Genomic DNA, 20,728 nt, shown 5'->3' with positions numbered 1-20,728 from the left:
GTATGTTAATGAATGGCGAACACAGTGTGCTCCATGCAGTCTCTCAGGCCTTGACATTTTAATGGCATTTAGCAGATGTCTTTTTTTAAAGAAAATAGGTCATGCTTTTGTTGTAAAAGTCCAAAAGATATTCTATTAATCCTCAATTTACTATAAACAGTAGCACTGCAGGATATTAATGAAGTGTCTACAGCCATTCATTACAAATGAGATTAGGCACACGTTGCATGTGACTACTACTGCAGATACAGTTATGCTTTATTAACACTATGAGGAGCAGACATTCAAAGAACCAAGGAAATACAAGTATCCTGCACCACTATCAGAAAAGTCCATTTGAAGCCTTCCGCATTGTTCAGTTAATTTGATTAGCAGTATGTACTTCTAACGATTACCAAGATCCACATCCCAAAGTCAGTTTCTTACATGAAGACAAGTCTGTATCCATGTTCAGACTGGGCCAGGCAGCTCTGATCCGTGGTGTGACCCATCGAAAGCTGGTTCCGGTCTTCGAACGCAGGAAGGTGCTTCCAAGTGGGTCAGGGGGGTGGAGGCGAGTTCCCGCCCAGAGCCATGGACTGTTCAATGCCCCGCACCCAGCTCACAGTGGCACGGTGTCACGCTGAAGTTCTGCCTACGAGCCCAGCTCCGTGTAGAGTGGTCTCTCCCCATTCTCCACTGCTCTGGATAAGGGCAGGGGCGGGCTCCCCCCCAGGCCCAGCAGGGGCGTCCTGGCACTCACGAAGTAGAAGGGGACATGAGATATCCTCCCGTTAGACCAGCACTGAGGGGACAGATAAAGGCTTGTCAACTGGGCCAGGCCGCCCACCATCTTTGACACTCACACATCAGAACCAAAGACCCTGTGGCCAGAATGGGCCCCAGCCCCGTACTGCAGAGGACAGCACAGCTCCGGAACCGCCTGTCCGCTCTAGAGCGCAGTGATTTTCGACATGGCAAAGCATTCCTGCTCGTGTCTTTAACACCCTCAAAAGAGCTTTATTCCGGTACAGCAGGGGGTGATGTGTTAATTATCAGCACCAACTCTAGACTGTTGTAGCAAAAAGGCATAGGAGACACAGGAGAGCAACTCCTGAAGGCCCTATTTATAATTCATAGGCATCAGATATGCTAAACACAGATGGGGGGGGAAATGTGCATATCTGAATAGGGAAGAGGACTGTCAGCATCAAGCTCTTTCCCTACTGACAAAATGCTACTTCTAAGCCCACTGCACTGTGCTTGCCAACCAGTGTCCCTGGTGTTCGAATCAACGCCACCTCCCAAGTGGAGTGTGACACTGGCCATCGCAGTGTCCCCCCAGAACATTCATTTGGACAAACCCCTCTCAGGGTTACTCCACGCTGGTCCTGCTAAGAGAGCTCCCCCTTCCCCCTCCCTCCCCCTCCACCCCAGCTCTTTAAAGGCAGCCGCTTGAATAAAACAAACCTCTGTGCAGGCAGGCAGCCCTGTGGCCATCCACTGCTGTTCAGAGAAAAAAGACAAAGGTGGGAAGGAGGTTGCACAGAGGAGCTATGGGAGATGTGTTATTCCCCTGGTGGAGGGGGAGGTGGTTGAGGAGGCTATCATGACTCACAAAGCCTTCTCACCTCGCCACTCAATTACCTCGAAGACTGGCGTGGGTATTAACAGCGAACCGCCTGAGGTTCCCTGCAGCACACAGCAGCTGAGAAAATTCAGCTGGCAGCACCGGGAGAGCGCTACACCCCAGACCGACCACTGTCTTCTTCAACACAGGGGCAGAAATATCCAATACAGATTCTGCGTGAGGTTTCTGGGTAATGCACTCTATTGACCCCACCCAACAGGCCTTTTTTCTCCTCCAGAAAAGTTCAGTTTCACAAGGATGTGAATTAAGGCCATCAGTCAGGGATGCTGGGTATTTCTCCCCAATTATTCATGCTCTGCCTACAACCCCCAAATGCAGGGAACTGCTGCTAAGGACAGTATAAGTTTTCGTAGGCAATGTTTCACGCTAAAGGTCAGCTGTGCTTTCCAGGTCCCGCAGGAGTTTTCCAGACGAATGTTCCTATCCACGCTAGGTCTTCAACGCGAAGAGGTAATTATGTGTGGTTGATCACTGTTAAGTTACCAAGGACAGGATTCAACAATACTGCTTCCGAAGAACCCCAATCTAGTAGGTACACTAGATCACCATTAAACCCCCAATTACTACAGATAATGGAATTGTTCCATGTGATTAATTTAACAAAACACTTGTAGAGCAAATTAGTTTAGAGATCATTTAGAACTTAAATCTAAGTACCCCTCAAAGTACCAGAGTTCTTTTAATTGAAGAGATGATTTTCTGGATTATCAACAGCATACACTTATTTCCAGTCTTTAAAACAGGTGACCTACAAGAGCAACTGGACCGGGGCTCTCCAAGACCATGTCTGCAGACCCCCGACGTAGGATGAGTTGAAAACCCAGGGATCCTGGGCTCTGGAGAAATGGGTTTGGTCATCCCAAGCTCAATGCCAGTGAAAGGAGTGGGTTTCCACATGGATTCCATCTCATACTTGGACTATCCAGTTCATTCCACTGCTGGATTTGAAAACTAGCGTGTTGATTAAATCGATCAAATATATAACCAACTCCTAAGTAATCTCCACAAAACATTTCTGGGTTTTCTAGGAATACTACTTGTCTGCTGAAATATATATTTTTTTTCTTATATATATATATCTTATGAACACATCACCTGTCTGCGTAAGAGCTGGATATTCCCAATCCTGGCAGGGATGAGAAGTGCCCATATTTGGCAGCTGTCCCCAGTTTAGTGTAAAAGACAGGGTTCTTACCACAGTGAGTAGGGCTCCCTTCTGGAAATGAGGGTGAAACTGTATCAGCCGGGGCTCTGCTCCCGCCTCTCCCTGGATAAAACCACTGAAAGAGAGAGACACAAACACTGTCAGTGTAGATGTCCGAATTATAGACTCAGTGTACCGGATTCAGGGCACAGTCAAAACAGGAGCAACGTGGGCTGAGGTTCTGAAGCTAATGATGCATGTTGTACAAGCAGGTGTACAGAGCAGTGAAAGATGTGGATGCTGTGAATAAGAGAGAGACAACATGGCACAAGAACACCTGATTACGGTTTTCTTGGGGGCTTAGGATGATGGTGATTAAGAGTGGTAGTCAAAGTTCACTTGTGTGCCTTTTGGAAAGAAAAGACTGAACACCATGTCATTTATTTACACACAGGCACAGCCACATGAATCACTTCCTACTCAAAAATCATTTTTAAAATTGAAAATGTCTTTACATCACAGTGCATCACAAAAATAACCAAAATTTAATATAATACTGCAGTATATAAACTGATGCAAGTATTTTATGGTGGATGTATGATTCTTTTACATAGCATTACAGAGATGTCAGCCTGGAGAGAAGATGTGGGGGAGACAGCATCAGGAACAGAAAGAAAAAAATGCAGCTGAACAAAAAAAAGTTTAAAAGATAAGGTGAATCACGGAGAGAGAAAAATCTCAACAATAACTAGCATCATTACCGTCATCGGAGCTTCGTAAAAATATTTTTACAATGTATTAATCTTTATTAATCTTAATCTCTATTTATCTTAACAGTAACCTTGAGAACCACGTTTAAGAAAGGTTACAATGCAGAGGAGACCACCTGGTGCAAAACATCAAGCCATTTTTTATGACTGCTATTTATCAATGCAAAAAAAAAACACAAATGTAACATCTGGGCAAAATAGTGGAAAGATAAGAAATCGAGTAAATGTAGCAAAACGCCGAAAGAAACAGGGAAAAAGATGACTGAGGCCCCAGCGGGGGGGGGGGTTCCCTTGACAGAGGCTGGGCGTCTGTCGATCACAGAGACCCTTCACTCTCTATCCCAGCCTGTCCCGTTCCACTCCCCTCCTCCACTCCGCAGCTGATGCATTCACACCAAGAGCTCATTTTACACTGTCAGCTCTCATTTCCAAACAGGCATGTGAGATCTTACAGAAAGAAACTCTCCTTCCCGCAGCCTCGTTAGAAACGCTCTCTCTTTTCCCTAGGGTCCTAAGAGATGCTATCTCCTCTGTCTCCATGAGTGCTCCCATTATCATCCGCTGCCTTTAATTAAGCACTGCAGAAAGAGGTGGCTGATCAGGGCCTTGTTTTAAATCAAGCCTGAGTCTCGGTAATTAAAGGAAAACTTTGGCAACTGCAGCTTTTCTTTTTGGCTTAATTCTCTGGTGTGAAAAATGTCAGAACGTCAGGTGGGGTGGGGGGGGGGGGTGTTGATTACTTGTACACATGTCTCTGTAAACAAGTGCCACCTCATTATCAGAACCCTTGGGGTGTCAGTGCAAGTGCGCCCTGCGAGATCAAGCTAGCAGGCACACCACAAGGTGTCAGACAAGCCTGTCACATCGCCACTGACACCTGGCTCTCATTATCTGGGCGAGACTGCTTTGCCACTGTTCCCTGCAAATGCTCACGTAAGCACAGGTAGCTCAGTCAAATACAAATAAGCAGCAAAAAAAAAAAAATGTCAAGCGTGTTAAAGAGCTTGCAGTAATTAGTAGCTTGGCTTTGTGCAACATGCAGGGCCAGACTCAGACACTCAAGCACAAGGTTGATACTTAAACCCTGGTAGCACAGGCACTATAGTAGTACTAGGCAATTCAGCAGTTTTGGAGGTGACCACCTTAATATTGTAGCACACTCTAGTCTATACGAGCACATCAGAATCGCCACTTGGTTATTTTCCCACATTGCACAGTGTAGTTTCAGAATAATTACCCAAAGCAATCCAAGACCTGGCATAAGACATTTAGCCTGTGCGAGCACATGGACGTACCAGGGAAGCAGCTCAAAGACTGGACTGGTGCGCGTTTTAAACACAGCGATGAAGGCGGGATGATCCACAGCCTCTGGGTCACCTGGAGGAGACGGGAGACAGGGGTTAAACTGAAAACACACACTCGGGAACACACCGCCGGGCAGATGTTTCCACTAGAAACACCTCACTCCCTTAACTAGGCCAAACGGAAGCAAGAGTGGGGAAAAAATAAATTTACTCCTAGGTCGTTACATAGGCTATGCAAGACACAGCACCCAACCTTGCACAATTAAACCTTTGTAAAACGGGCCATGAAGTTTATTGGGAAGAGTGGATGGGCTCCGGGTTGGGGGTTCACTTCCGCATTAAACCATGCAAAGGCAAAATCAGGAGATCGACACTTATTTCATTCGGAAGTTTTCTTCACACCTTTCAGAAGCACGGCCAGCCTCTCCCCCCGGGGGTCCCATGCCAGAGCCTGGACTTCTCCCCCAACCCTGGAAGGCAAACAGAGCAGGACAGCGATCACTGAGGCGTGGAGGCTCTAAACAAGGATTAACAGGCACTGTGGGTTAATAGTCTCGGGTGAAGGGATAAACAGCACTTTATTAAAATGTTTTTTTTTTTTATTTTGATCTTTTGAGCTCCAAGAACAAAAAAGGAAGCTTGCCGTCTTCTCATTCCAACGCACAGATCCTCGCTGTCATTAGAGTTAAGACATTCTTGACCCTCCAAAGCTGGCAGACCCACACTTTAAAGGAACAGTAGGAAAACGCCTGATCCTCAAACACCTGGTGCTAGCAGATAAACACCAAAGCCAGGAAGCATCACTTGATAATGCAGGGAGAAGTATTACATCGCCATTTTCTCACTTGGCTGTGCTTCCTGTTAATTGATGCAGGTCCTTTCCTTGTGAGGCTACTGGTTCAGTCCCCTAGCTAACTTCTCCAGCAGAAATGTCTTCAAGATTGACCACCTACAGCCAGTCAAAGAACAAGATGGGGGTGAAGAGCTGTCCTGGCTTTTACAACTCCTATTAAGTCAATGGATCCTAAAATGACCAAGAAGATGAGACACAGGGAAACCTATAAATCCTGCACACATACTTATGTCCTGCAGCTTTCCTTCCAATCAAGAAGTCTCCTGCAGACCCAACCCTGTCTTGGGATGAACAAATACAGCGACCAAACTCAGAGTATAAAGAGATTAAAGAAACTAGCCATAAAAAAACTCGTAAAAAAAAGGGTTGGTATGGTTATACCGAAAAGAGAAGGGTCAATGACACAAACAAGAACGTATCTGGAAACCAGAATTTTCTCACGAGGACGTGGGAGAAGCTATAGTGCACAAGTGCTGCGAGGTATTAGGTGGCCTAACCCTGCTATGAGGAACACCAGGAGATGGACTCATTGGGTATTGAATGCACTCAGGTAATTAAAGATGAACAACCGCAGAGAGGTCTTTTTATTTATGCGTGCCTTTAACCATCTGTAATAAATCAGTGTTTCCAGGAGGTTTTACATTAACCCGCTATGAGAAAAGTTGCAATATCATGCTTGCATGTGCTCCAACCTTAACAAGATGTCAAGAGAGGACACATTGCCCTGCATCCTTATTTTATGCAATACGAACTCTAATAAGGGAAAAAATTAAAATTCAAATTTGCACACGTGTTCATTTAACCAGGCTTTGTGATGTTGTCTGTTTTGGGTTTTTTTTTTTGTGGAACTTGGAATTCACTGCAAGGGATCACGGATACTGAGAACTCAAGATGCTTGCCTTTGAAAGGGACGACTTGTGTCACACAAAAACATTTACACACGCAAGGACAGCAAAATGCATGTCCTTTTTCTACCAATGCATTAAATGTTCCCCTTCATGTTTAATATTAAAGAAGGAAAGAAAAAGCCCGGAGCCTCCAGACCGCAGTTTCAAGGTTATTTTTGCGAGATCTCAGCAGGAAAGCCTCTTTGTCAATAACAGAGCAGGCACTGGGAGCTACTTTCAAGGCAGAAATAAAAAAAAACAAAGCCACTCGCATATAAAATGGGAAAGTATATTAAGCTGCCCCTCAGCCATGCACTTTAATTAGGGCTTTAAAGTAAAAAGCTCAGAGACCAGCGATCACAGATATCACCTTCAGCAGGAGATATAGGAGAGTTGCCCTAGAATTCATAAACACACACCACTGGCAAGAAAAAAAACCCAATCCACACCGACAGTAATGGACAGCTGCAGGAAGGGTCAAGACACTGAGCTGCCGACAAAGCACTTCAATTTCACCCTTCCGCTGTCTTTAAGGAGCAACTCAAACCCTAAATGCTCCAACAGAGCAAAGACAAAGCCTGTCCCCTCAGAACTTTCCTTTTAACCATCACTGCAAGCAGCAAACGTGCTACCACACGTAGAATAAGATGTTGTTCGGAAAAGGACGTACAGTATTCAGAATGGATATATTTGAACACTAGCAGAGAATGGTATTTGGAAGCAGAATGCCCAGCTGCTCAGAAATGTCACACATTCTTCAAGGCCTTCGTCAGCTGAATAAAAGACCACAAGGACTCACCAGGTGGGGTTAATCTTTAAAACATGAAAAGCACATTCACTCTACTTGAGTTCTGCACCTGAAACCGTTATGTCCTGTTGACCAAGGTCCAGGAAAGCCACAATCCACAAGGGTTTATGGGTTACTCGTAAATCATCAATTCTTTTAACATAAGGATCAATTTTGGTCTTGACCACTTAAGCAGGTGAGTTTTGTAGATAATTTCCAAATGAAATCCAAGCGCCCTCTGACCTCAAGGACCACAGCTGGCCATTCTGAACTTAACCGAACCAATGAACTGACCCAATTGATGAAATTTGTGTTATACCGTGTGCCCTATACAATACAAGCGTATTGTACAAGTGTCTGACCAACTTTATACCAATATTTGAACCCAGTTTATTGAAGAGCAGCCTGCTGTTTTTAAGTCAGCTTCTTCAGCCCTTATACACCACTGATCTAGGTTTAGGCAAGACGGTTTAGCAGAGAGAGGAAAAAAGGAGAGGTACAAAAAAGAGCAACTGCTAGGATCCTGGGTTTCACAGACGCTTATGAGCTCAAGTCCTGGGCTTGTTTACCTGAAATTACATCAGGCAGTCCAAGATGGTTGATAATTGTGCATCCATGAAACTTGAATTTACACATCACACACTGATCCCAGTATAGTTATATAACAGCTGTAGCGTCTTTCAAAGCTCAACTATGCCACCTTTTGGTGAAACCTCAACTGCAAGGAAAAACATTATTTTTAAATTATTCTATCTACATTTATAAAAGGTGGGACAACCAAAAAGGCGTCCACACGTGGCAAAAATAAAGCATTTGATCCTTTGATTTGCGAGGAAAAAGGGGTTAGAGCTACAGCTAGAACAGTTCACACACCAAACAAAGTAGATGAAAAACTCCTCCGAGCTCACAAAGTCAATTGCCAGCCAAGGCTACCGCAGGCTAGGTGACAACGCAGATCGACAGGCCTGGGGCTGCCGGTGAGACAGACACGTGAGTCAGAGATAATCCACTCTGCTGCTTTCCCAACATCTGCTGCTGGAAGCAGAGATGAAAGCCTGACCAAATCAGACGGGAGCTTAATTTTTTATCTCCGGCACCGGTATCAACACACACGCAGGCAAGAAAAAAAAAAAAGCAAATGTATATCAAAGTGCCCCCAAGCAGAGACCTGGGCGAGAGATTTGGAAGGGCAAACAAGGTAAGGACATCTCGCCAGGCTGGCTCTCGCCGTCAGGGCAGGACTGCACAGGTGGCAGCCGGTTCGATTTTTATATGAAGTGGGCGGAGATTTCTCTCACCCCACCGCCTCATCTCGATATGCCGATCTCAGTCTCCTGGCCTTCGACTGTTGTTGGGTTTTTTTTACCATCGTGTCAAGTGAAGAATGGCTTCAGCTCCACCCAGCAAGCTCCCCGAGATTCCCGTGGTGAAAGATGCTACTGAAAATTTACAACTCTGATCCTGGAGGGCGAGAGGCTGTGCTGGTCTCCATGTCCACGAGCTCTCGGCAGCCCAGGAAAACCGCTGTTTTTGCCGCGTATGTGGAACATCTTACCAGATTTTCCCAGTTCCCAAAATCCTGCTGATCTTGAGGGACCTACAAGACCTGCTAGACCATGGCCCCCCAGGATTGGAGAAGGGCACCCGTGAACCGTCTTGGATTTTTCAAGTCAAAATAACAGGCTGAGAGCGGCCATTGACCCTCACTCTGCAGACAATGAGAAATCACCCTCACTGGGGTCTCTTCACAGCACAGCAGCCGCATTTGCTAAAATACTTCTGTTAGCCTGGTTAAAAGCAACAGGATCTCATCGAAGACCAATACCCATGTCTGCGTCAAGACAGACATAGAATTGACAGGAAATGACTCCTTTTCTTTCACACTATAACTGCCCAGCCAGTATCTGCTGTAGTGTTCAAGAGTTACAGAAAGTGCAAAGACCAATTCATTATATACCCATCCAATCTGAAAATGACTTGATTTAAGACTGTTCTCCCTCAACCACTCAAATATCTACTGGGAAAGAACAAGACGTACAAACACCCACCTCAACACGCCCACCCCCAGAGCCCTTCCTCACCTGGCACACTGCAAAAGCCCGAAGGAGGAGCTGCACTGTCACTGTAACCCCCCCAGCAGGTCCCAGGACCCTCACCGTTAGCCATAAAACCAAAGAGAGCTTGACCCCCCTCCCCTCCCACCGAGTTCAGACAACAGGGTGGTCTCCTGGTGCGATAGGAAGAGGAATACACCTCGGACCGCCGGCTGTGCTCGCGCTCTCTCACCTGAGCTCTCCACCCTCGGTCCGGAATGTGGTCTCGGAGAGGTCGGCCACGACGGCAGCAGCTTTGGAGCCCCCTCCCCCTCCCAGGGGCTCCCCTGTGCACAGACGCCCCCCAGGGGAAACAAACCAGTCAGAAAAAAACTCAACGTGCACTGAAACGCAAAACTGAAGAGAGAGTTTGAAAAGGAGCTAACCATACCACGGGGGTTCCCCATAAGCATCACAGTTATGATGACAAAGGACTCTGCCATGTTGCCTCAGACAGAACATGTATGCGGCATACCACCAAGCACAAAACGGAGAAGGCACAAACCACTTATTTCTGGTGACTGACACCTTGTGCACAGTGCTAGGCATAACAGACACTTGTGAAGAGTCTCACACCCGAAGAAGGCTCCACGGCCGAAACTTTGCGTTTTCAGCACGGAATAAACCTATTACTTGTGAAGAGTGCCTTTAAGGATCATTACAAATTGCACAAAAAGAAGGAGAAGAGACAGCCGATTTGTCCGCAGGCTTTGCGAACATCCCCTCTATTAGTTTTGACTATTTCACAAGTCTTCTGATGGTCTCATTGCAGCTGCTGCAAAGCAACAGGCGAAGCTCAAAGAACTACACCCCCTCCCCCAACCCCACCACCACAACTTCTCCCAGCAGATCCAGCCAATTCCAGTACCTGGGGCGTCTGTGAAGGTCAGGGCATAGATCACAGCCTCTCCCTGCACACAGAACAACAGGCGGCTCCCGTCTGGACTCCAGCACCCCGTCTGCCACAAGAGATGGATGTTTACCACTGAACATCACACACCCAGAATAATATCACCGTTTAAGCCTGAAACTTCAGACCTGGAACTCAAATCGGCCTACCTGACAGCGCCCCTTCAAACAGGGCCACCTGTCACAGGTCCACATGCGCGTCTCCCAGACTCTGGTGAAGCAGGGAAAACACAAAGTCATTCAAAGGGCTGAAGATTTTTGTGGTATGGTTAATGTATTGATACCACAATACACCCCCCCAAGTGATACCACCCCCCCAAGAGCAGTATTAACCACTGCTGTAATGGCATAGAAAAGGTGGCTCTGTTCACAGCGCAATTCCAAGGACGTCACCTGAAGAGGGCAGAAGGAGTGGAGGCCAGGACTCTGCTGCCATCTGGTGACCAGGACAAGAAGGTGACGCCACCACCACCCACACGCTGGAGGGGCACACAGCTCTCTCCAGCCACATCCCACACCTGCAGGGGACAGGGAGCCCATTTGTCCTGTTCAGTGAATGTTATCAAATGGCTGGGGCTGCTTTCCCAGCAGGGGAACTATTTAGCGTTGCACACTCCTCTGCAGCCCCTTGGTGAGAGCCCTGAATTTCTCTTCTCCCATCAGCATTGCCACATCAAGTTGAAACCAAGGACACTGTTGTAGTCACACATAGCTGAGTGTAATAACACCTAAAAAGGTGAGAAACTTAAATCAATGCAAGACAAGAAACCCTGCCTAGCCATTCTAGGAAAAATCTACTCATCTAGAATGTCTTTAAAGGTGGGATTGTTCAGAAATCCCTTTAGGCAGGTGTCTGTGTGCCATGCGAACAGAAGGGAGAACGGAGACGGGGCCTACCATCATGGCAGTGTCCACAGGGGAGGCCGAGAGCAGCACCGAGCCGCTGGGCGCCCAGGCCAGGCTGGTCACTGGAGAATGTCCTGGGTGAGACAGCACCTGCGCGCAGCCCGAGGACGGCCTACACGTGGAGAGACAGACACAGGGAAATCCAGACACCAGACAGAAACCACAGCAGAGCAGCAAACACAGGCTAACTCAGGGACTGCAGCCCCGGCACTGTAACAGGCCTGCCTGGGGGGACACCTGGCATTTGGAACTGAACACCGAGAAGGGCAAAGCGATCGACTGACTGCACAGGTTTCTGAGGCGTCACTGACACATGTCCAGGTCTTCCTTGTACCCCTAAATTCATGATGGAGATGAAAGACAGTGCAGGAACAAAACAAACAACTTGTGATTGTCTCTGAAACAGATAGTGAGAGTGTATAACGTCCTGTCATATTATATTGAGCAATCACTCCCCCCTCCATGGATTCCAAATAGCTTCTACAGATGTGATATCTCTGGCGTTTGCGCTGGGACCCATGTGCTGGTGAGTGTATTCGTGTATGCTCTGTTGTTTTGTTTGACGCTACATGAAACAGTGCCATCTCTATATGAATGGCCCAGATTTCTATTACTCTCATAAAAGTGTCATCCATATATGCATGACGCCTCACACCGGACCCATTCATACAGACGGGCGATCAGAGTTAAGCACGTTGTTCAGGGGTTCAGACGCAGTGTCCCGCCTGGGATTCCAGAACCCCTGACCACTGCTCCCTGCCGTTTATTAACACGGCTCCGCGCGGGCCGACCGGCGGGGCTCCAGCCAGTCCCGGCTCTCTCTCACCTGGTCGAGAGGGAGGTGGGGTCGACGTGCCAGACCAGGACGCAGTTCTGACAGGCCACCGCCAGCGCCGACGCGCACAGGGGCTTCCACGCCAGGGCAGCCACATTCCTCTGGAGGCGGTGCTTCAGGGTGGGCGACGTGGCGCTACCAGGCCGGAGAGACAAGAGAGAGAGTGTGTATGGTACACACAGGGAAAAAAAAAAGTGACAGACAAAAGAAAAGGAAAAGAGGGGGAAGGAGGGCAGCAAAGCCATTTCTTTGCTGAAACATACCATGGTCGCAGGACTACAGGTGGAAACTGTACCTTTGCCTCTCAATCTAAAGGATCCTGGAGCACTGTGATGTTCCACTACATGAATCCTGGCTGTCCTGCGCAGATGCAATGGGGCAGAGCTGGGGGTCTCTTACCTCTTGGCGTTGTACACCCTGACAGAGTCATCCAAGAGAGCCACAGCAAACTTATCGGTGTGGGGGTGCCAGGCAAATCCACGCACCGAACAGTTGGCCCTGGTAAAGAAGGGGTTAATCACCCATTACAGATACATTCAGGATCGTGGGGGAGCTGGAGCCTATACCGACAAGCAATGAGCACAAATCAGCACCACAGGATACATACTGACACACGCGCGCACACACACCAGGACCAGTTTCCCCAGGAGTCATTTAAGCTACCAGCATGTCTTTGGACTGTGGGAGGAAACCAGAGGAACATACAAACTTCACACAGATCGTACCCCAGAGCCACAATTCAACCCAGGGCCCCAACATTGTGAGACAACAAGCCTAACCACTACGTCGCCGTGCTGACCAATTATAGACTACTTAACACGCAGGATATTCAGTTACATTATCCCACAAAACCCCCTATGACCACCTACGACTTTAAGGTACAGTACAGCCTTGCCCACATTTCTGCTAGCTACACATCATCATCATCAGCTGTAAACACTGTGTGAGTGTCTCCATTCTCAATCTTTTTCAAAAGACTTAAAAGGACATTTAAATTACTCACCAATCAAGCACTTGGGAAAATTCCACTACCATGTCTTCACTGCTCAGCTAGAAAGGAGAGGAGAAAAAAAAGAAAATATAATCATTGCAATCTAAAGCTCAGCCTTGTCTGGAGGCTTGATAAATATAAAACAGTGTACCGAATGCAACCAACTCAAGACAAGGTCCTCAACAGACAGAGCTTAAGAGATTTACTAAGCACACAATGTACAGAAACAAGAATACACAAGGTTAACAACAAGAAACTAACAGGACTTTATCTAGAGGTAAAGAAATTGGACTGAATTTCCCACGAGGGCTTGAAAGTGATGTTGTCTAAGAAAATGCACTGGCAGAGGCTGAAGATTTCCCATCGTAATTACAGTAGGTGATGTTAAATTACACTGCACATTTATTTTCCTTCTGCACCTACGTTCATCCATACCAAAAAATCACAATAAAGGCTGATATCTCAATGAATCAGACCCCTAGAAATTAGCTGAACGGCTTGCCAGGTTTGTGCCGGAGGTGAGAGAGGTGCTGAAAGCTAAGCACTCACAGCGAGATGGGGGAAGAGAGAGCCATGGAAGGAAGACATCCATCGCAGAAGGGCCAGGCTGCAGCCGGATCCCACCGCCATCCACCTGGGAACTGCAGACACGCCAGACACACCCATCACTACAAGCCTGCACCGCCAGGTACAGTGGTGCCCAGAGGCCAAAGCTTTGCATGCAACAAGGTCAACACTGTTGCATACACAATTCAACTTGAAGTGAGGGAGTCATTAAGGCTTGAAATAAATATCTATTGGCATAAGTCTGTCTTAACTGGAGTAGGACTAAAGCTTATATGCTCACATTTCCAGTAAAAGAACAACCTCATTAAAAAGTATCACTACCCAGCCATGCTGTTGAAACTAATGATTTGAAGACGTTTTCAAGAAACACCTGAATGGGATCCTAATTGGGATTATTTACCGAGAAACCAAACTGGACAGCAGAACATTTATGTTCTTAGTGATTTTTTTAGGAAATGGAATTGACAGCTGAACATTTATGTTATTAGTGATTTTTTGATTATCTGGACTGCACTGGGGCAAATTCCAATGTTTTCCCCAACTTTGGTGACATGGCAATAAAGAACTGAATAACTGAATTGAATTAGTAAGTTTGTTTTTTCAAAACAGAACAGGGTAGTGTCAAGTTTCCTATAGTGTTTCGAATATGAAATGCTAGACTCCACAGAGCTGACTCTATAGGCCATCTCTCTAGGATTTTTAAGATTTTCCTGCCCTGCGACATGTGTCAATCCAACAGTAAATGAATATACATTAAGGTATATTCTACCGTTACATATCAGTTACTTCTAGCGAACTGAAAACACAAGAGCTGGCGCGCCTACTGCCACCAGCGAGTGACCCGAGACAGACAGAAAACTTGCTCAAACAGAGCAAGATAAATAACATCTGGAGGGGAAAAAAGAAGAGAGATTTCTATCCTAATTGACTACAGTTTGCCACATCAGAACTCCCTTGTGCTGAAGTTCAAAGCCAGAGAGACGGCAGGACTCAAAAAGGAAGCTCTCCCCGCTGTGCAGCGGCAGATCCTGCTGTTCCTACCTTCATCAACGGAGTTGGCGATCTCATCCAGCAATCCCATGAGCCCCGCGTCACGCCTGCAGAAGGGAACAGCGCATTCTTATTATTCTTGCTTACTCGCGTGCAGTGACACAGGATAGCTTCAACCTGTCGACCAATTCTACTCAAGCTTTCTTATCCTCTGGGGGAAACTTGTTTTCCCCCTGCGCAACGTTTCATCACATTGCGCAGGTGCTCTTGTGTGATATCTTCAGAAACAGACACTGCCTGCACTTTGTCACGCTCCAACGTAGATTTTTTTATCAAAGGTGAGCATTTTAAAAAATGTTCAGGTGGGTAGCTGCGCCAGCATGCGTAGGCTGCAAAGGAACAAGTACAGGTCTATTCCGTGCTGAAAAGAGAAGAAAGGAAAGGGGGTGGCACCCGGAGAAGGCTCCACAGCCGAAATGTTAGGTTTGCTTTCTTCTCTTTTCAGCATTGGTTAGACCTTTACTTGTTCATTTAAAGAAATGTCAAACTGGGGGATTGAATCCGATCATGCAGTCTTGATTTTTTTAAAAGAATCCAACACAATAATACATCTGGGACAGACCAACATTACCAAGAGAAAAGGATGTACAGTAGTGTTACTGGAGTTAAGAGTTATTTTACACTGACAGTGGTATTGCAGCGCAGATGAAAGATTTCCTAAGTCTGTTACACAGAGGCGTCTCCCAGATGGCAGAAGTGTAAATACACAATGGAGGGGGTGAGACACATGCTCCTAATGCTCTAGGCATTCTTTACAACCCTTTGTCCGTACAGGATATTAAAGACCAAGACAGTCAAACATCAACTACAGCCCCATCGTCAAGGAAGAACAATGTTATCCAAAGATCGCACAAGGTCACATTTGTTTTTTTTCTCCCTCATTCACTGACAGTTCTAAGACAGACATGCACCAGAGCAGTCACGATTGCCCACAGTTGTCGGGACACATGGGTGGCACACCTACCAGGCGTTGGCACTCCTCATCCACAGCGCCTCCTGGTGGTCGATGAAGGCAGCCTTGCTGCTGCTCTCCAGGCGGCTGTGGGGCTTCAGCGTGTCCTTGGGAATGAGGAGAGAGGGCGGGTCCCACTCCTACAGCACAGGGGTCCGGGGAAAGCACACAGAGTAAAACGCTGCATGGAAGAGCTGTAAGATGCAATGGGGCTTCTAAAACTACTCAAAACCATTTCACAGAAGTAGAAGCTTATGGACGTGACATGTAACTAACATTTACAGTTCTAGCAGTGCTTGCAGTGACACTTGACTTGTTTTGCCAACCACACTTTAGCTACACAGAGTGATTTGCTGGAATCGCATGCAAATAGTGAAGCAGCACCTGCCAACACTACAGAAGGTCAGGGTAACATCTAAGACTACAAGCTGTGCTTTAGAACCTCCCAGCACACTGTGCACAGGCCACCAAGCAGGCAGAGGCTGGTGGTGCACCTAAGGCTGTGGGTTCAGATCCCGGGCAGCTCACCGCTCCTGTACTTCAGTAAAACACTGAACCAGTGCGACTTGCGCATGTAGCCCCAGGGGGACGGACTGATTATTCTTCTCACTCAACTTGCTACTTCTGTCACCCTGTCCCAGACACTGCGTATCTTTTAGAAAATGACTATACCTTTCAGAAATACCCCTTACCTTATAGCAATTAAATCTATTACCCTAGAGTTTGCTATTGCAGTACAATACGTTTTATATCTAGAGTGATATAAATGTTTGTGTAGGGAGGTCACATTCAACTCGGCTGTTGGCTGCATCTTCACAGCAATTTCCTTGTGCACCTAGTCACTTGGCAAACAAGCATCTACGTATCATGTCATATAAATGGACTATACTTGCTACGCATGAATCGAAAACAAGTCAGCACTGCTCACAGCAATCCGGAGAGGTCCTGTGCTGGCCGGGGCTCACCTGTCTCTGGTAACTGTCCAGCGTGCTGCCGGACACCAGCTCGTTGCTGGACTCGTACAGGGAGACCTGGCCAGCCGGCAGCGGTGGAGGAAAGAGCGCCAGGGAACACATCGCAGCTGCTCGGCAGCTCCTGCGGAACAGCCCTTTCAATTAACGCCGTGTTCTCCCCGTGCTGACGAGCGGACCGCAGTGAGACACACGCAGACAGAAACGCTGACCGACAGATACAGTATCTATAAAACAGGTGACGTGCAAACGCCACCGCTGCCAATAACGAGCCTGTTTTCGTCCACTCCGTTAAACTTTCGGAACCGCGCAGGTTTTATGGACAAGGACTGAAAAAAAAGGCGCAGAAAACTAAGTATCTTTCAAAACAACTAAACATTGAGCTACTCGATAACCCAGGCACTTAATTCTACACTACCGTCTGGGAATACAGTAGTTCCCTGTAAATACTTGGACGCTTCCTGTTTTTAAGACTGCCGGAAAGCATAATTCCCACGACACTACCAACTTTATCCGGACTTTTCTTTACTAATTTTATCCTTTGCTTTCCCACTGCTTCAAGACGCGCCTCTTTGACCAAAACACCAACTTACCCTTGCCTCTGCTCGCCTTCTGTATTTGATCCTCGCTGAAGACCCGCCGTCGCTTCCCCCAGCAGGGAGTGGAACGCGAGAGGGACAAACCGCACCAAACGCAAAGCTAAAGTTTCCTAAATATCGCCACCTCCGGTACAGGAGTAGGTACTGCAAGTAGTAAGCACGAGCAGTCAGAAAAATCAGTTGTCGCAATCTTGGTATACATTTTCTAAGCGCTTATTTCAATTCAGGGTCTGAATTGAAGCCTATCCCGGCAGGCAACGGGCGCAAGGCAGGATACACCATGGACGGGACGGCGATCCATCACAAGGCACACAAACACACACACACATACTCGCACCTACAGCCAGTTTTCACAGGACCCCATCAACCTACCAGCATGTGTTTGGACTGTGGGACGGGACTGAAGCTCCCGGAGGAAAGCCATACAAACACGAGGAGAACATGCAAACTCCACACAGATAGCTGCCCAGACCCGGAATTGAGCCCAGGGTCTCAGTGTTATTAGACAGCAGTGCCAACCACTGCGCCAGCGTGGGCCAAAATGGCAATGCAACATTTTGTTTACAACGAAATGAGATAATGTTTTCATAATAATTCGCTATAATAAAAGCTGCAGATATTAAGAATGCCACTCCTCGTACAGTGTATAAAAGTAGCTTAGGAATATACAGCCCGGGTTTCTGTAAGTTGTAGAGGGCACCTTCACAATGAGAACCTGATTCAGACACTGAAAACAACCCAGTCTTTCTAAGTCATTAAGGTCTGCGATTGAAATATCACTAGACAAGAAAATCGCGATCGTTCAGGGCCAGGGCTGTTATGTTCCAGCTGCCGTACAGTATGTGGGTTTCCTCCCTGGAGGTGACTGCGCTGTCCCTTTAAGGAGTGATGCTCCGAGCGGGTCGCTTTCCAATTGGTCCGGGGCGTGACTGCAGATTGTACTTGGGGATTGGGTTTTAAAACAGGGGAAGGGAAACGACGCACCGGTCGAAAAAAACAACAACAACAACAACAACAAAACAACAACAGCACACAAAAACACAACACATTGCGTGCAAGTACAGTTATTAAACAAATACTTCATCATGTATATTTAATAAAATCTTGGGGGGTTCCGAAGCTGATTCAGCACTAGGCTCGCAAGACAGCTCCCTGCTCAGTCGGACGAGTATTGATAATATAATTAGCCAGATGGGGCTCGCATTGACTGACTGAACCTCAGGAGCAGGTCGCCGCAAAGTACAAGATAACAGCGCGCCGGGCGAAGGAAAAAGGCTTTTCTTTGTGACGGCCGGACACTTCCCCAAACGCTGTGCCAGCATCAGCAACGGCCAGTCGCGAAAGGTAAGACCGTTAAAAAAAAACAGATGCAGTGCCGTGATCGTGTCACGATGGAGATCCTGGGTTTTTAAAGCCTTTCGTTTTGTGCAGTATTTATTACACTCGGCATTTTTTTAAAAAGATGGCTCGGAAGTATGCTGTATTTGCCCTGCCTAAAAATAAATACGATATATTTCCGTGAATGTATATATAATACCGCCTATCATGGGCATATTGAGATATAAACACGGATATCCAATTAGATTAATATATTCTATATCAGAATTTCAAAATATACGTTTGGATAATTTCATAACGGAATCTATCTGAAAGTCATTTTCCAATCGTACTTCGCGTCCCTCTCTCCGAGTCATCAGGTTGTCCTGTGTGTTAGCATTCTTTCTGGAATCTAAACTCCATTTTCGTTTTTTAATATCAAATTCAATAATCACATCCGATTACAGTCGCGGGTCTATATGCGTTTGTTGTTGGTTTTTTTTTTGCCATGTGATTTTTCAGAAATATTTGCAAGGTTTTGAAGGAACTGTGTCGCTGAACGGGGCTGACAGACGAGAATGCGCACAAACGTCAGATTACGGGTTATAGCGTTACTGCTACATGCTGGGTTATGTAATTCGTCGTAGTCTTCGGTGGAAGTGATGAAGCTGTTGTGTTTTAGACCATTCCCGAAAGACACACAACTCCAGTTGCGGACAATTGTTGTCTTTACTATTTACACAAAAAAAAAAACGATTCCGTGTTGGGGGCCATCTGCTTCTTTCTCTGGTGCGTCCTAACGGCGTGTGAAGCTGACACACAGCACCTGCGCAAAGGGACATATACCTTCACAGACTAGCACAGGCGACGCGAGAATCTAGAGCACTGTGAAGACACAAAAAAGCCAAACGTAGTCCCAGAAAATCACACAGAACCTGATGATCCTTTAAAAAATCCGCTTCCGAGATGCTTTTTCCTCGCCTCAGGCAAACAGAGAAAAATGACTTGAGTTCAATACGGTGGGTGTCTGGCCTCTCGCGGTGCTGGAACGCGGCGGCGGGGGCGTTCGGGTTTTGATGGAAAAAATAAAACTAGAAAGATGTTCGTTTCCTTCAGGCCCATATATTATGAAGCTTAAGGCACACAGTTTTGTCTTAAGTTATCAAACAGCCTTGCTGTTTCTCAGGAAAACCTACACAGGTCAGCAAGAACTGTAAATGCGGACTCCGGTAGAGAATGCTACAACATGGCCTCTGTAAGGGGTATGGGAATTGTTGTGTTTTACATTAGAGCACTTGAATCGTATTACCTTCCTGACGTCTTCTCCATTATACCTGGATACATCCTTTTGGCACCTGCTCTGAGTGTCTGAGATGGGGCAACACTTCGAAACCACAAAGGGAAGATAAAAGCAGTAAATCATTTTGAGTGTGAATGGGTTGCTAAAGTTGCTTCAGCGGTGTGGTGAAGACTCTCCAGGACCACCTGGCACATCCACAGACTTCAAAGATATTGATGTGCTTGTAATAGAATGGGGAGGCACGCTGGCGCAGTTGTTAGCATTGCTGCCTTGCAGTACTGGGGCCCTGGGTTCAATTCCTGGGGGTGCTGTCTGTGTGGAGTCTGCATGTTCTCCCTGCGTTCGTGTGGGTTTTCTCCAGGTGCTCCAGTTTCCCCCCACAGTCCAAAGGCGTAGGTTAACTGGTTTCTGGGAAAATTGTCCCTGCTGTAAGTGTGTTTGTGTCTGGCCTGTGATAGACTGGCGTCACCACCCAGGGTGTATCCTGCCTTGTGTTCATCGTTTGCCACGATAGGCTCCGGCCCCCCTGTGACCCTGAATGGAATAAAGGGGGTAGAAAATGGACGGATGTAATATAATGAAGCTCTGCTGTCCCTGAGCCACATTGTCATCCCAGACATTCTGCCCCTCGGATAGTTGCAGCAGATCTGCTGTCCTAAGGGAGCAGGAACTCTTAGAGGCCAAGCAGATGACTCTGCATTCACAAACGGCAGGTGTCACAGTCACTCCACCCCTGTTACGGTCCCGGTCTTGTACCTTCATTTTCAAGATGTTTTGCCCTCTGGTGTCACGGCTTCAGAGTGGACAGTGAGTTCCAGGTGGTGACAGTGCAGAAATAACCGAGGGATTGACCAGCCTGATTT

At 46.9% G+C, this 20,728-nt stretch overlaps 1 protein-coding gene across 1 annotated transcript; it reads right to left on the bottom strand.

Moving 5' to 3' along the window:
* Positions 1-222: 222 nt before the first annotated feature.
* Positions 223-17,314, bottom strand: aaas (aladin WD repeat nucleoporin). Its single transcript, XM_088914965.1, has 17 exons — positions 17,243-17,314; positions 16,644-16,773; positions 15,691-15,818; positions 14,718-14,773; positions 13,659-13,750; positions 13,122-13,168; positions 12,518-12,616; positions 12,110-12,253; positions 11,275-11,395; positions 10,771-10,895; positions 10,528-10,588; positions 10,337-10,427; positions 9,662-9,755; positions 5,251-5,318; positions 4,840-4,921; positions 2,826-2,910; positions 223-784 (listed from the first exon to the last, which is right to left on the bottom strand). The coding sequence occupies exons 2-17, from the start codon at positions 16,752-16,754 to the stop codon at positions 635-637; spliced, it is 1,554 nt and encodes a 517-aa protein (XP_088771091.1). The 5' UTR covers positions 16,755-16,773; positions 17,243-17,314; the 3' UTR covers positions 223-634.
* Between the last annotated feature and the right edge of the window lie 3,414 nt (positions 17,315-20,728).

The sequence above is a fragment of the Atractosteus spatula genome, chromosome 1 (assembly GCF_055471065.1).
Source record: "Atractosteus spatula isolate fAtrSpa1 chromosome 1, fAtrSpa1.hap1, whole genome shotgun sequence".
NCBI lineage: Eukaryota > Metazoa > Chordata > Actinopteri > Semionotiformes > Lepisosteidae > Atractosteus > Atractosteus spatula.
Note: the sequence above shows the minus strand (reverse complement) of the source record. Positions and strands in the feature narration are given on the sequence as shown.

Bases quoted from the DNA above. Each gene is read 5' to 3' on its own strand.
- aaas (XM_088914965.1), bottom strand. From the start codon at position 16,754: ATGTGTTCCCTGGCGCTCTTTCCTCCACCGCTGCCGGCTGGCCAGGTC. The intron at 12,617-13,121 runs GTGAGTAATTTA...CTTCTTTACCAG, and splicing joins TTTTCCCAAGTGCTTGATTG to GGCCAACTGTTCGGTGCGTG. The intron at 12,254-12,517 runs GTAAGAGACCCC...CCGGCCTGGTAG, and splicing joins AGGGTGTACAACGCCAAGAG to CGCCACGTCGCCCACCCTGA.